The sequence below is a fragment of the Cetorhinus maximus genome, chromosome 25 (genome assembly GCF_964194155.1).
Source record: "Cetorhinus maximus chromosome 25, sCetMax3.hap1.1, whole genome shotgun sequence".
Classification (NCBI taxonomy): Eukaryota; Metazoa; Chordata; class Chondrichthyes; order Lamniformes; family Cetorhinidae; genus Cetorhinus; species Cetorhinus maximus.
Window position 1 is genome coordinate 6,031,223 of NC_135903.1, and position 15,612 is coordinate 6,046,834.

The 15,612-nt window shown below is 41.0% G+C and overlaps 2 protein-coding genes across 6 annotated transcripts in view; one reads left to right on the forward strand and one right to left on the reverse strand.

Annotated features, from left to right (window-relative positions):
- The window catches only part of LOC144667837 (alpha-2,8-sialyltransferase 8F-like), a 1,155,130-nt gene that overhangs the window by 385,074 nt on the left and 754,444 nt on the right, over positions 1 to 15,612 (reverse strand). The gene's annotated exons all lie outside the window — the stretch shown is intronic.
- The window catches only part of med1 (mediator complex subunit 1), a 52,464-nt gene that overhangs the window by 7,399 nt on the left and 29,453 nt on the right, over positions 1 to 15,612 (forward strand). For both annotated transcript variants that reach the window (XM_078529339.1, XM_078529340.1), the window contains exons 3-11: positions 379 to 457; positions 1,483 to 1,537; positions 1,671 to 1,803; positions 3,847 to 3,875; positions 4,746 to 4,817; positions 7,707 to 7,781; positions 12,367 to 12,440; positions 13,299 to 13,388; positions 14,777 to 14,888. In XM_078529339.1, coding sequence (XP_078385465.1) covers positions 379 to 457; positions 1,483 to 1,537; positions 1,671 to 1,803; positions 3,847 to 3,875; positions 4,746 to 4,817; positions 7,707 to 7,781; positions 12,367 to 12,440; positions 13,299 to 13,388; positions 14,777 to 14,888 — 719 coding nt within the window. The remainder of the gene's footprint in view (positions 1 to 378; positions 458 to 1,482; positions 1,538 to 1,670; positions 1,804 to 3,846; positions 3,876 to 4,745; positions 4,818 to 7,706; positions 7,782 to 12,366; positions 12,441 to 13,298; positions 13,389 to 14,776; positions 14,889 to 15,612) is intronic.

Here is a 15,612-nt window from a genome sequence, read left to right on the forward strand (position 1 = left end):
AGTTGTGTTTAAATGCTCTCTAATGTCTCAGGTTAAAAATACACTTCCCATTGTGAAGCTAAATCATTCATTCAGCCGTCTGAGTTAGCTGATCTCAGTTTGGATGACAGTGGATGGTTCAGTTCGCTACTCCGCCCTGGGTTACATTCAGCCAAGATTTTAATCTCTCCACCCAGTGATTGCTCAAAATAGATTATGAATCAACAACTTGGTAGTGAATAGATGAGAATTTCTTAGGCACTGAACCTGATAATGTCTAGATGTGGTATTGGTTATTGCGATCCATACTTTCTACCAATAAACATATATCACAGCCTGTCTTCTATCCATCTTACAATGAGCAGCCATTCTAATTGATGTATTGTCCTTACATAAAAGGAGAAACGAGGTATAATGAACACAGGAGGCCACCAGCATCTTATTGCCTGTTTGGAGACTCTGCAGAAAGCATTAAAAGGTTAGTGAATGTTATCTGATACAGGTGAGTAAGATATACATGATCATTCTTAAGGGCTGTGGGGTTCAATGCAGAATTTCACCATGAACGCAAGTATACTATGTATGTCATGGAAAATTGGCCATTTGGCTCATCAATCATGTTCCTTTCTACAGACCATGTACAGTTTGCGGTTTGCTCTATGATTACCCCTATGCAATGCATTTATTGGCCTGAGGAAACATTGCATGTAGTTTTTATGACTTCCACAGGTCAAGTTATGCAGAATTTTACCAGAGATCAAACCTGGGACATTCTGGTCTGTCACTTATTGCTAAATTGTGTGGTGTCTTTTTTTCACAAGGCCACTAAGGGAGCCATTTTCTCACTTTTTAGTCATAGATAATTGTCAATGCTATATAAAAAAAGCTAATATGTTTTAGTATTTATATGGGTGAAGGCTTTGTTCTCTATAAATGTATTTATTATATGGGTCCAGGTTATTTTTAGATCTATAACTTGTAAGGAAATTATTTCTTATACATGCATTTGTCACTTCAACACTTGGCTATTTTATCATTTTCCTTCTATAATCTGCGACTTGTCTGAAACTTTATCATCCATGATCTGTCCAAGGTCCTGGGCAGACCACTGCTGCCCTTGCTGACCTTCACCGACTCCCTGTCCCCAACATGTCCAATTTAAAAGCTACGTCTATAACTTCCTCCACTACTTGCCCTATCCAACTCTGCAGGTTCCTCCATCTCTACTACCCTTCACATTCCTCTAAAATGGCCTTATATTCATCCCCTTTTCCCTTTTAAACACTATTAGTCACAGAACCTTCAACCCCGAAGTCCTATTCCCTGGAACTCCCTCCTGAAACCTCTGTAGCTCTTTCTCCAACTTCAAAAGTCATCTTAAAACCTAGTTCTTCAATCAGGCTGACCTTCTCTCTTTACTTTAAAGGCACTGTACAAATTCAGATGTTTCCCTTGTTTTCTCTGAATCTTCACATTGATGCTAATTCATTTCTTTTTTTTTAGTCATGTCTCTGCCTGCAATGACAGACCGTCTAGAGTCTATTGCCAGACAGAATGGGTAAGTCACCCCGCTTTGAATGCCAAATGAATTCGTTGATCTGCCATCTTTCATATAGGCAATTTATAAGTTTATAAGGCAATTAAATTATTTTTAAGTGCCTAATTCTAGTCTATCCTTTTCTTGCATCCAGCCTTGGTTCTCACCTGAGTCCTTCTGGTACCGAGTGTTACATCACATCAGACATGTTCTATGTAGAAGTGCTGCTGGATCCAACAGGGCAAGTCTGTGATGTCAAAGTGGCTCACCATGGAGAAAATCCAGTGGTAAGCTTTTTGTTATTTTGCTGTTGGGGTTCTGTGACTATTCTACTGCCTGTCTACTTAATGATTTTGGTCTCAATTAAAATTCTCTTCTTATAACTGATCTGTTGCTTCATGGGAGCTACATAGCCTCAAGTGTCGGAGAGCTGTCTGTAAAACATATTCCTGTGTTCATTTACATTTGCTACCCCTAACTTTTGTTGGGATTGTGGTCATAGAATTGTCTTCAGCTTTCTGCGCTTTATCCAATTACTAGCCATTTGATAGTACAAAACTTGAGTATTGCCAGAAAAAGAGACATGTCTAAGCTTTTCATCTTGCATTCATCAGGATACTTCACAAGAATACCAATATAAGGGGAAAACAGCAATTTATACTGTATGTGAAAGAGTTGGTTGGCAAGTGGACTCTGGTTGGTAGAGGTGTTGCCATGGACAATGCACCAGTGATGGTGACTGACAGTTAACTGTCAAGCATTGTTTGAAATTTAAACCAGGCAGCTTGACCCTGATTGATCAAGGTATTGCCCTGAGGAATGAGTCAGCGAATGGCTGTCATTTATTTTGTTTAGCTGAAATGGATGCAATGTGTGTACATGTTCTTTCCATCTGCAAAGAACGGGGCCCTGTGCATTAATATATGTAGCTTCCAGTACATGCAAATGCGCCACAATGTGAGCCCAGCTGACAATCTTAAATTGGTTATCAGCGCAGTACGCTGACCTAGGGCCATAAATGCAAAGGTAGTCATCAAATAAGGAATTCAGGAGAAATATCTTCACCCAGAAAGTGGTTAGAATGTGGAACTCACAACCACAAGTAGTAGTTCAGGCATATGGCATAGCCGCATTCAATGGCAAGCTAGATAAGCACATGAGGGAGAAAGGAGTTAAAAGGATATATTGAAAGGGTTAGAAGAGGAACTCTTAATAAAGATATTCTCAGAGATTTTTACAGATCGAAAAAAATAACTATTTCCACTGCTCAATGAATCAGTAACTAGAGGCATCGATTTCAGATCATCAACAGAATGAAGGGAGAGGTTAGACATTTTATACAGTTGTTACAGGATAGAATGAGCCACTTGAAACAGTGATGGAAATAAAATCCATATTAGCTTTTAAAGCGAAAGCATTTCAGAGAGAATATTAAAAGGTTATGGTGAAAGGGCACAGGAATGGGCCTACTTTAATATTCTTTTAGGGAGCTGGTAAAAGTGTAAGGGCTTTAGTGGACTCCTGTGCTGAAAAGCTCTCCGATTTTGTAAAACTCCAAAATTGTTTTGACCCTGGCATGCATTGTACAGAGGGCTACCAGAAATGACAGCACTGAGTTTCGACCAAGAATGTAAGCAATGCCCAATATTATAGCCCTCCCACATCAAGGCTTTGCCTTTTCCCCTGGGCATACCAAGCTGAGCCTCGTCTACATGTCAAGGAAAGAAAGGAAGAAAATAGTTGCATTTATGAGCACTTTTCATAACCATAGGATATCCCAAAACCCTTCATAGCTGGTGAAGTATTCTGTAGTGTAGTCAGTGTTGAATTATCGGGATACATGACACCCAATTTCTACACAACAATGAGAAAGACGACTAGATAATCTAGTTCTGGTGGTGATCATTAAAAGATACATGTTGGCCAGGACAGCAGGGGAACACCCCTACACTTGGAATAGTGCCTGGGATCTTTTAGAGGGTAAATGGAACCTTTATTTGGTTTCATCCAAAAGGTAACCATTCCAACAGTGCAGCACTCCGAGTGCTGCATTGAAAAGTACCGGTGCAAAAGCAGAGCATGGTCATGTCTAAAATGGGCTATCATGTCTGAGCACTAAGCTTATTTTTGGTACAAACACCAACAAGTTTTAAGATGACAAAATACTGTTTTTTAGATAATTACAACATTGAATTTTTTTTAAGTCATAAGCAATGATAATTGGAAGAACTTTTTTGATGAGAAACTAAATATCTGAAGATTTCAACTGATTAAATGACCTTTTCTAAAAATATAACTTTACATGACGTTTTTAAACATGTTTTTCCTAGAGTTGCCAGGAACTGGTGCAGTATCTGAGGTAAGCCATTTTTTAAACAAATGATGGAATGAATATAACATTTCAACTCTTGAGTAATTTAAAGTCTTCAGGACAGGGCTAAAGGCCGTCAACCAATCTGGATGATAAATATGTAGAACTAGTCAGCGTTAGTGAGACGTTGACTCAAGGAAGCAGTGACATTTCAGCAAATAAATCAATTCAGATACTAGGGGGAAAGAAACATTTATCTAATTCTTCAGTTGTCATAAATAGAAATAAGCAGAAAATCTCTTTATGAACGTTGCAGGGAGCAGGCGTATGTTTTCAAAACATCTTAATTTCTGAAATAAGTAGCAGGAAAAATTGCATTGCGTTAATTTTGTAATTCACAATGCTTTCCAGCTGAGAAAAGTTGAGGATGCTGGGCTGGGCAGTTTTGCAAGAGGTTGTGTTGCTATTTTGTTTCTCCTAAAGGACTACTAGCTCCCCCCCTTTTTTTTTTATTTTTTAATTCTTATTCTTTGATTAATTACCCTTGAGCTGAGGGCAGTTAAGAGGCAAGCATATCGCTGTGGCCAATAGAAGGGGAGAGCCAGGTGGCCTATTCCTCGGTCCACCAGTACGTGATGAACAGCAGCTGGAGAACACTCTCCATTCATTCTCGATCCCTCCCAATTTATGATGAATTACCTGGTCCCTACGTCGGAGCAGCGCAGAGGAGTGGCACAATGGAATCCTCGTTCCATTACTCCTCGGTGTATTACAGAACCGTCATTCTTCACCAGAATAATTGCTTGAATAGAAAGGGAAATGAGCGTACTTTGGAAGCTATAAGACCGTTGTTTTCTTGCGTTACTTTTGTATTGTGCTTTCCTTATAATGGAAGCTAATTTTTTGATTGTGTTGCAGAGAGAAGAATTTTTTGGAGTTCTCAAAACACCTTAAAGGTCTCGTCAATCTGTATAAACTCCCTGGGGACAAGTAAGTATCAGAAATTTTATCCCTTTCTTCCCCTAGGAGTTTTCACTGATTCGCATCTCGATGTTCTCAAGGGGGAGATGGTGACATAGTGGCATTGTCACTGGACTAGTAATCCAGAGACCTAGGGGTAATACTTTGGGGGCCTGGGTTCAAATCCCCCCATGGCAGATGGTGAAATATGCATTTGATAAAAAACTGGAATTAAAAGCCTAATGATGACCATGAACCCCTTGTTGGTTGTCATATAAAACCCATCTGGTTCACTAAGATAAAAGCAAAATGCTGTGGATGCTGGAAATCTGAAATATCTGGTTCAGTAATGCCCTTTAGGGAAGGGAATCTTTCGTGCTTAACTGGTCTGGACTACATGTGATTCCAGATCCACAACAATGTGGTTGGCTCTTAAATGCCCTGTGAAATGGCCTAGCAAGCCACTCAGTTGTATCAAACCATTAAAAAGTCAATACAAAGGAATGAAACAGGGTGGACCACCCAACATTGACATAGGCACAGGAAACGACAACGGCAAACAGCCCTGTCAACCTTGCAAAGTCCTCCTTACGCATTTGAGTGAGTGTGGCATCAGGGAGCCCTAGCAAAACTGGAATCAATGGGAATCAGGGAAAACTCTCTGCTGGTTGAAGTCATACCTAGCACAAAGGAAGATGGTTGTGGCTGTTGGAGGTCAATCATCTCAGTTCCAGGACATCACTGCAGGAATTCCTCAGGGTAGTGTCCTAGGTCCAACCATCTTCAGCTGCTTCATCAATGACCTTTCTTCCATCATAAGGTCAGAAGTGGAGATATTTGCTGATGATTGCACAATGTTCATCATTCGCAACTCCTCAGATACTGAAGCAGTCACTATTAAATGCAGCAAGACCTGGACAATATCCAGCCTTGGGCTGAGATGTGGCAAGTAACATTTGCGCTACATAAGTGCCAGGCAATGACCATCTCCAACGAGAGAGAATCTAACCATCGCGCCTTGACATTCAATGGCGTTACCATCGCCGAATCCCCCACTAGCAACACCCTGGGGATTACCATTGACCAGAAACTGAACTGGGCGAGGCATATAAATACTGTGGCTACAGGAGCCGGTCAAAGGCTAGGAATTCTGTGGCGAGTAACACCCCTGACTCCTCAAAGCCTGTCCACCGTCTACAGAGTACAAGTCAGGAGCGTGATGAAATTCTCTCCACTTGCCTGGATGAGTGCAGTTCCAACAACACACAAGAAGCTCGACACCATCCAGGACAAAGCAGCCTGCTTGATTGGCACCCCATCCACAAACATTCACTCCCTCCACCACCGATGCACAGTAGCAGCAGTACGTACCATCTGCGAGATGCACTGCAGGAACTCTAAGGCTTCTTAGGCAGCACATTCCAAACTCATGACTACTACCATCTAGAAGCAGAAGTGCAGCAAGCACATGGGAACCCCACCATCTGGAATTTCCCCTCCTGATTTAGAAATATATCGCCGTTCCTTCACTGTGACTGGGTCAAAATCCTGGAACTCCCTCCCTAACAGCACATGGACTGTAGCAGTTCAAGAAGGCAGCTCACCACTGCCTTCTTAAGGGCGATTAGGGATGGGTAATAAATACTGGCTGAGCCAGTGATGCCAACATCCCATGAATGAATAAAAAAATATTGTTCTATTTGTTTACAGATGCACGTAGGCTGGTGCAAGCTTTGAGATCAAAGTGGCCACAGGCTAGGGAGAGTAGTCAGCTAGGGTTGCATGGGTGGCTTTCTTACCCTGCCTGCCTTTGGAGTAAACCACTGTTGCGCCTGGAGCAGGTGGTGAGGTACTCCCAACTTCCATCTTGCCCAGGTATGCCCCTCCTTTTTTGGAGCGAAGGTCTTGGCCTTTGCATAGCAGGGAATGTATCTTGCTGCCGTGGAAACTGTAACACGTGACTAGTTTATTTTGTGCAAGGTGACTTGGACTTGGCATCATCAAACTATTTTTTGAACACATTCACTAGTTGAGTCTTCCCTCTCCTGAATTTAGTGGAATGGAGGTATCTAAGGTAAAATTCATTGAATGGCTGAGTAATAACTGCAGCATCTTTGCACTTAATCGCTAAAATGCCACATGCATATTTTAAAATTGTTGTAACACACCCTCACTAAAATAAGAGTCATCTTGTAATGTATTTAACTGTTCGTACCTAGACAATCAGTTTAAAGTGTCTCAATTAGATGCAAAGATATTATATTCTGGTCTTGAGTGAACTAATATGATTTGCTGTACCCAAGGAGGGATCATGAATCTTGCCAGTCATGTTACATACTGTGGCCACAGATGAAACTCTATCTTAATGCCTTGACTTTTACCTTTGCTGTAATTTAAAAAAAAACAATTGTTTCCTGGTTTTATGTTTCATTTTTACTGGGTAGAAGGAGATAAGCATCGCTGCATATTTACGGTAGTACAGTGGAATGTGGAATGTACGGGCATTAACCAATGGTTCATAAAATTTGATAGATAGTGAAGTTACCACTGAGGTGGGGTTGGCAGAACTTCTTGTATGCAATTCTCCTTCTATCCTGTTTATTTTCACATGCTTTGTCAGCTTGAGAATAACTGAATATTAATAGTTGAGAAGAAACATTATGTAAGGATATCTATATATAGTGTAAGGATAGCCAGAAAGAAGAGCAGCATGTATGAATAGCCTCAAAGAATAGCATTATAGAATGTAAGGTTAGCTATACAGAAGGGGCTCTTCCCCCTTAATCAGTGTACACCCCTTGCTGCTCCCTTCAGCACAGATCATTGCTCTCCTGACTCATTGGAGATTTTCCAGCACAGACAGGAGTATGGATAATCAGGAATATGTTACGTTCTCAGTTTTCATTTCTTTTCTTGCAGTAAGCTGAAAACTAAGATGTACCTGGCTCTACAGTCCCTAGAGCTTGATCTTTCAAAGATGGCACACATGTTCAGGTAAATGTTCATTTCTGTGGCTTGATGCAGTTGCTGTTGAGATTGCTTTCTGTCAAATTTGGATTGCATTGGTTTAGAGCAAGAGATAAGATCATTGATAATTCTGCATAAGTGTAGTGGCTTTTCATGAGAGGCAAGAAAAACATGTGTGGGATTGATGTTGAACAAGTTCAGATTCTCAAACCTCTAGACTTGCTACTACAGGGAAGTGAGAGGAGCATTAACATTTCCCTCAGCTATTATTAGGACAATCTAAATGCTGCCTAATTCAGACATCTGTTGTATTAATGTTTTTATTGTTTCCTTTGTGTTCCTAGCAGTGATGTACTTACTAAAAGTGGCTCATTCAATTTTATTTCAAAATCTGATTAACTATGCAGATCTGACTCCCTATATAGATACAGTTCATACAAAGATTATGAACTGATGCTAGAGAATTGCTTCTGCGTTTGAAGTTTAAATTTCTCACTCAAGCGTATTAATTAAGAAACCCATCCCAAATATAAACTTTTTCTCACTCCTTTCCTGGAGATAACTGACTCATGCTGAGGGACAGTTCCACAGGCGCCCAATTGGCATCTGTCCTGAGATAGAATGTGTTATCAGACCAACCTATCATAGAGGCATTGCGTTCAAGCCCAGTTGAAATGCTCATGCCTTTTCCAGCAGGGTCACTGGATAGGAGTGGGAACCCTAGTTAATTTTCCTGGCTCCACCTCTGCCTATTTCCTGTAGTCAATTGTAACATTCCAGTTGCGATCTATTATGTCAGTGTTGTCCAATCGGATTTCGATACCCGCTAAACTTGTGGCAGTCAAGTCACCAGATTCAACACAAAGTAGAAAATATATTGCAAAAGGTGGGGTGAACCTTGTAACAATCTCCCAAAGATGAATTGGAATTGAGGATGAGCAATGGTCCACTGCACTGTGACAGCAGCTCTGTCAGAGAATATTTTTAGTAGCAACAACTAATCACTACACAGCATTAGGGGGAGGTAGTGGCCTCGTGGTAATGTCACAGGACTAATAATCCAGAGGCTCAGGTTTGGCCTGGAGACTCTGGTTCAAATCCCACTTTGGCAGCTGGCAGAATTTAAATTCATTAATCAAAATAAAATCTGAAACTAAAAACTAATCTCAGTAATAGTAACCGTGAAACCATCTTCGATAAACTCCATCTGGTTCATTAATGCACTTTGGGGCAAGAAACTTGGCCTACATGCAACTCCAGACCCACAGCAAAGTGGTTGATTCTTAACTGTGCTCTAAATGGCCTAACAAGCCACTCAGTTGAATCAAACCGCTACAAAGTCTAAAAGGAATGAACTCCCTCCCTAACAGCACTGTGGATGTACCTACACAGCTCACCTAGGCAGCTCATCACCACCTCCTCAGGGGCAGTTAGGTAAATGCTGGCCTAGCCAGCGCAACCCACATCCTGTGAATAATTTTTTTTAAAGCATCTAGTTAAGGTGTAGCAACTAAAATATTTCAGCATCAGCCAGAACTCCTAATCTCTATCCAGTGATGCCTGCTGCAAAGATTTGCACATGTCCGCTGGGTAAAGATTTAATTCATTGCCACAGAAGGCTGTGGAGGCCAGGTCATTGAGTGTATTTAAGACCGAGATAGATAGGTTCTTGACTGGTATGGGGATCAAAGGTTACGGGGAGAAGGCGGGAGAATGGGGTTGAGAAACTTATCAGCCATGATTGAATGGCGGGCAGACTCGATGGGCCGAATGGCCTAATTTCTGCTCCTATGTCTTATGGTCTTAAGACAGGACCAAGCTCAGCCATGACCTCTCCACAGTCAAAATAGCCGCCAAGTGAGAGGTGCCAGTGTAACATAATGCCTTCATTTACCACATACCTGAAGCTAGACTACAATTTTTTTAATGTTAAGGATTGTATTTTCTGCAGGATTTTATGCTTCTGATGTGGTCATGGATTGTGTCAGACAGAGTCTTAAGACCATAAGACGTGGGAGCAGAAGTAGGCCATTCGGCCTATCGAGTCTGCTCCACCATTCAATGAGATCATGGCTGATCTGATAATCCTCAACTCCATTTTCCTGCCTTTTCCCCATAACCCTTGATTCCCTGACTGATTAAAAATTTGTCTATCTCTGCCTTGAACATACTTAACAACCCAGCTTCTACAGCCCTCTGCGGTAAAGAATTCCAAAGATTAATTACCCTCCCAGAGAAGAAATTCCTCCTCATCTCTGTTTTAAATGGGCAACCCTTTACTCTGAGATTATGCCCTCTGGCTTTAGACCCTCCCACAAGGGGAAACAACCTCTCAGCATCAACCCTGCCAAGCCTCCTAAAATCTTTTATGTTTCAGTAAGGTCGCCTCTCATTCTTCTAAACTCCAATGAGTACAGGCCCAACCTACTCAACCTCTCCTCATAGGAAAATCCCTCCCTACCCGGAATCAACTATGAATCTTCTCTGGACTGCCTCCAATGCCAGTATATCTTTCCTTAGATAAGAGGACCAAAACTGTTCACAGTATTCTAGGTGTGCCTTGTATAGTTTTAGCAAGACTTCCCTATTTTTATACTCCATTCCCTTTGAAATAAAGGCCAACATTCCATTTGCCTTAAAAACAAAAACAAAAAACTGCGGATGCTGGAAATCCAAAACAAAAACAGAATTACCTGGAAAAACTCAGCAGGTCTGGCAGCATCGGCGAAGAAGAAAAGAGTTGACGTTTCGAGTCCTCATGACCCTTCAACAGAACTGAGTAATATTAGGAGAGGGGTGAAATATAAGCTGGTTTAAGGTGGGGGTGGGGGGAGAGAAGTTGGGGGGTGGGGGGAGGGTGGTTGTAGGGACAAGCAAGCAGTGATAGGAGCAGATAATCAAAAGATGTCACAGACAAAGGAACAAAGAGGCGTTGAAGGTGGTGATATCTAAACGAATGTGCTAATTAAGAATGGATGGCAGGACACGCAAGGTACAGCTCTAGTGGGGGTGGGGTGGAAAGACTAACAGGGCATTAAAGGTATAGATTTAAAAATAATGGAAATAGGTAGGAAAAGAAAACTCTATTTGCCTTCCCTATTACTTGTTGAACTTGTATGTTAGCTTTTTGGGATTCATGCACAAGGACTCCCAACTCCCTCTGTGCTGCAGCCTTCTGCAGTCTTTCTTCATTTAAATAATATTCAGCTCCTCTATTCTTCCTGCCAAAGTGCATAACCTCATATTTTCCCACATTATATTCCATCTGCCACTTCTTTGCCCACTCACTTAACCTGTCTGTATCCCTCTTTGAACTCCTTATGTCATCCTCACCACTTGCCTTCCCACCTATTTTTGTATCATCTGCAAATTTGGCAGTAGTACATTCACTTCCCTCTTCTAGATCATTAATATATACTGCAAATAATTGAGGCCCCAGCACTGATCCCTGTGGCACTCCACTAGTTACAGGTTGCCACCCTGAAAATGCCTCCCTTATCCCAACTCTCTGTCTTCTATTAGTTAGCCAATCCTCTATCCATGTTAATATACTACTCCCAACACCATGGGCTCTTATCTTATTAAATAGCCTTACATGCGGTACCTTATCAAGCGCTTTTGGAAATCCAAATATATTACATCTACTGGTTCCCCTTTATCCTGCTAGTTACCTCCTCAAAGAATTCTAATGAATTTGTCAGGCATGATTTCCCCTTCATGAAGCCATGCTGACTCTGCTTGATTAGATTATATAATTCTAAATGCTCTGCTATTATATCTGGGTCCTCAGTTGAATGGGCTGCTGCAGGGTCCTAATTTCCACCCTACTAAAATCACTCACCTGATAAGCATCAATTCATACCACCACGTCACCGCCTCCCCACTAATGCTGAGTAGTGATTAGTTGCTGCTACTTAAAATATTTTTTGACAGAGCTGCTGTCGTAGTGCAGTGCACCACGGCTCATCTTTAGTCCTGTCCCTCAATTCGCCACGCCTGTGACTGATTTGCCACATGTGGCAAGTGATGAGTGTATTGGACACCACTTGTTTAGGTCACCATGGGCTCATAATTGAAGCCGGCATTGCGAGCCAGCTAGATTATCTGATGTATTGTTTGGTGAGTTTTAAATTACTTTTCCTTGCAATTTTCTCCCCTTTCCTCGTATTCCTGAAGTTGTTGACTTTTTGCTTAAGTATGTTACACTGGCACCTCTCACTTGGTGGCTATTTTGACTGTGGAGAGCTCATGGCCAAACTTGATCCTGTCTTCATCCAGTGGGCAGGTGCTAATCTTTGCAATAGGCATCATTGAACAGTAATTAGGAGTTCTGGCTGATTTCTCTCCTGCAGACCATTTGCAGTCCCAGGAATCAGAACAGGGACATTCCTCGAGCCTGCGTTTAGCTTCTCACTCAAAAAATGACTGAGCCCTCAAAAGAGCTGGATATCTTCACAGGGTCTTCATTTTTTTATGCATGCACCAAATGAGAGCATTGGGATGTGATAAAAATTTCAGAAAGTCGTTGTGAGAGGATTAATTAGAAATGTTCGTTTGCAACATTGGTTTTGTAATCCAGTCATAAGATCTCTTTTTTTTCTTCATATTGCAGGTTAGCAACAAATGCAAGTAACCTTGATACAATACTTCAAGGAAGTGTTGGTTATCTTACCCCGAGGAGTGGTGGTATGTTACTTTCAATATTTGACCTTTGCGTATTTCTGGACAGTAGATAAAGAGCTTGGCATGGTAGGGCGATCGATATTAAGTGTGTTGCGTCACTGAAACAATAGCAACAATGGAATTAGATTGCACTACTTTGCAAAACTCACGGTAGTCTCAGAGCAGTTAGCAATCTTTTGAATTTTAGTTTAACCTCCTTCACCTAGGCTACATATAGTAACACCAACATACCCAGTCAGAATGGAGATGATTGGGTAACTCCCATGTCAGTCATGCCTGGCTACTGTGCTGCTGTAAGTGTTTGGGACTGACATTACATGCATAACTATCTTTACCCACTGTATTTTGCTGGAGAAGTCACCATTTTTAGTGACTGTAGTTGCTGTAGTTTCGGTCATGAGTTCTGTCTGCTGCAGTTTCTACAGGCTCTGTTTGCTGAGTAAATTGACCATTTGCAGTAGTGTGCTGTTTAAATAGACTGTTTGCTGTAAGACAGACATTTGTCTATCAGTCTGCCATAAGTCCAACCCTGTGCCCAACTCATGGGCTACCACAATGGTATGAATAGACACCCTGTCCCCCCGCATCCCCCACCCAGAAGCTGGTGACTCATGTTAAGGTAGCAGCAGCAGCTCTGCAGCATCTCACTCTAGTGCCTGATCTTTACATAAGAACAGATGGTGACGGGTACGTTAATATTTCAATGAAACTCTCCATTAAAACAGATGAATCATACCACGCAAAGCTATCTTTCTCTTTCAGATGCTGATTGATTTTTTCCAATGCTTTCAATTTTGTTTCTACCAGTTTGTTTAGTGGTAGATGTGTTTTGAGTCAAGTTATCTTTGCTTGATTTTACAGGGCACTTAATGAACTTGAAGTACTACATCTCTCCTTATGACCTGTTTGAAGAGGGAACTGGTGCACCGATGAACCTTAATGAAAATAATGGTATGCTTGTTATCAGAAAATTAATGGACGGGGCTGAGAATGGGATGAGTAACTTCTAGGACAGTGAGTTCTTGCTACATTAAGTTTTCGGTGTAGTTTTCTCTTTGTAGTCCAGTTGTAATGTTAATGCGTGCAGAGGATCCTTTTGTTATCTAGGAGACTACAAAGCTAAAGTGGCGGGGGTGAGGGTGGGGTGTGGTTTCCCCAGATTTCGTTTTAAATCAAATCTATCCGCTGCCAAAGATGGCATACGATTTAATTTTTTTTCCATTTTGAACATGTGATTTGAAGTTTCATTAATGTCTTTGCCCTTGTAACTCTGCACCCACCCCAAGGAGAAACCAAACTGAGCAATTAGTGTCATGGTGCATGACTTATATAATGGATGTGGTGACTTTTACAGAAACCTTAGACATTAGTAAATAGACTGTATGTTTTAGCTGAGGGCTTAAAACAAGAGCATCTCCAATTGGATTACAGTTTATTTTTGGAAGGAACTCAATTTTGAGACGTTTTTCCCCCAATACCAAACATTATAAACAAAGCTTTCCATGAGTAATAGAAACCAGGGTAGAAATTACATACTTAAAGGATCGATGAGCTACAGGACAATAACATTATTTAAATATTGGGTTCAAGGGCTTTAAGTGATGAACTTGGTGGATCTGGTTGGGGAATTCACACTCCGACTATAAGATTTTGTGGCTGGTCCCAAAAAAACTAAGCTGCTGAATTGCCTACTCCCTCAAATATCTAACCAATTCTCCTGTAAGATCATCGTATTTGAGAAGCCTGTTTCACACATTCATCTAATTCTGTATAAAAATAATGAAACTGTCTGTACATTTTCCTTCTATGATTGGCCCATATCCCATGCTTTTGACAATCTAGGGCAGGCTGATATCTGAGGTCATACCATATATTCCACCATTATGGACACCTGATATTATTGGACTTAATTTAGAACAGGTTAGACTGAGATTGTTCTGTAATAACCCCATGTCAGTCAGCTGAATATTGTAACTTTAGTAAGATATCCTAATTCCCATGAAGTGATCAAAAACAACACTTTGAGTGCGACAATCAGAATACCAACTTCTAAAGAAAGAAAATACAATACAGCATGTTGGAAGCTGCAAACTCTAGGAAACAAAATGGGAAAACTTTTCTTACACTGATAAATAGGTTTGGGTGAGTATTGTAAACTGCTTCAACCTTGGAAACGTAGGTGCTTACACCCTTGTGATAGTCAGACCTCTTTATTATTTTTTTATAATGCTATTTTATAGGTAACAAACATTAAGTAGCAAGAATTAGGAACTTCTGTTTATTTTCCATTTTGTTCTGTTGTAGTTTTGCAGCTAATTGTTTTTATTCTCCCTGTGCAGTTCCCCGTTCTTTGGGCATGAATGTGTTTGTAACGATTGAGGGTCCCACGGGAATGTGTAAACTGCCTATAGCTCCCCTGATCACTGGCTCCCATCCCACAGACAACAAAGGGTAAGGAAACTTGCTGCTGGGATTGCTTGAATGGGGAATTTGGGCTAAAAGCAATCCTTGCTCAAGCATTATGGTTTGGAAGTAATTGTTTAAGTATAGTGTTAAAAGGCACTTTCCTAACATGGCTATGCAATGATTGAAAATAGTTCTGACAGACTAATAATTGTCCTCATCGACATGCATTTACATCATAACTATAGTTGGTAGTTTTGCTTTGCAGCAACACTGCAAATATAAAGTAAGTGCCTCTTGAATCCAGAATAAAAGCCTAAGCAGGTCTTTGAAGGTGGCAGGACATATTGATAGAGTAGTTAGCAAAGCATATGGGATCTTGTGCTTCATAAATGAAGTTGAGTACAAAAGCAGGGAAGTTATGCTGAACCTTTATAAAACTTCCGTTAAGCCACATATGGAATATTGTATCCAGCCAAACTTTAGGAAGGATGTGAGGGCCCTTGAGAGAAGATTTACTACTGATTCCAGGGATGAGGGATTTTAGCTATAAGGTTAGGTTGGAGAAGCTGGGGTGGCTTTCCTTGGAGCAAAGGAGGGAGGGGAGATTTGATGGAGATTTACAAGATTATGACAGGTCTCATAAAGTAGACAAAGGGAAGATGTTCCCCTTAGCTGATGGTACAAGGACTAGGAGACACAGATTTAAGCTTTTGGGCAAGAGATACTGGGAAGATGTGATAAAGAACTTTTTATTATGCAGCAAGTGGTA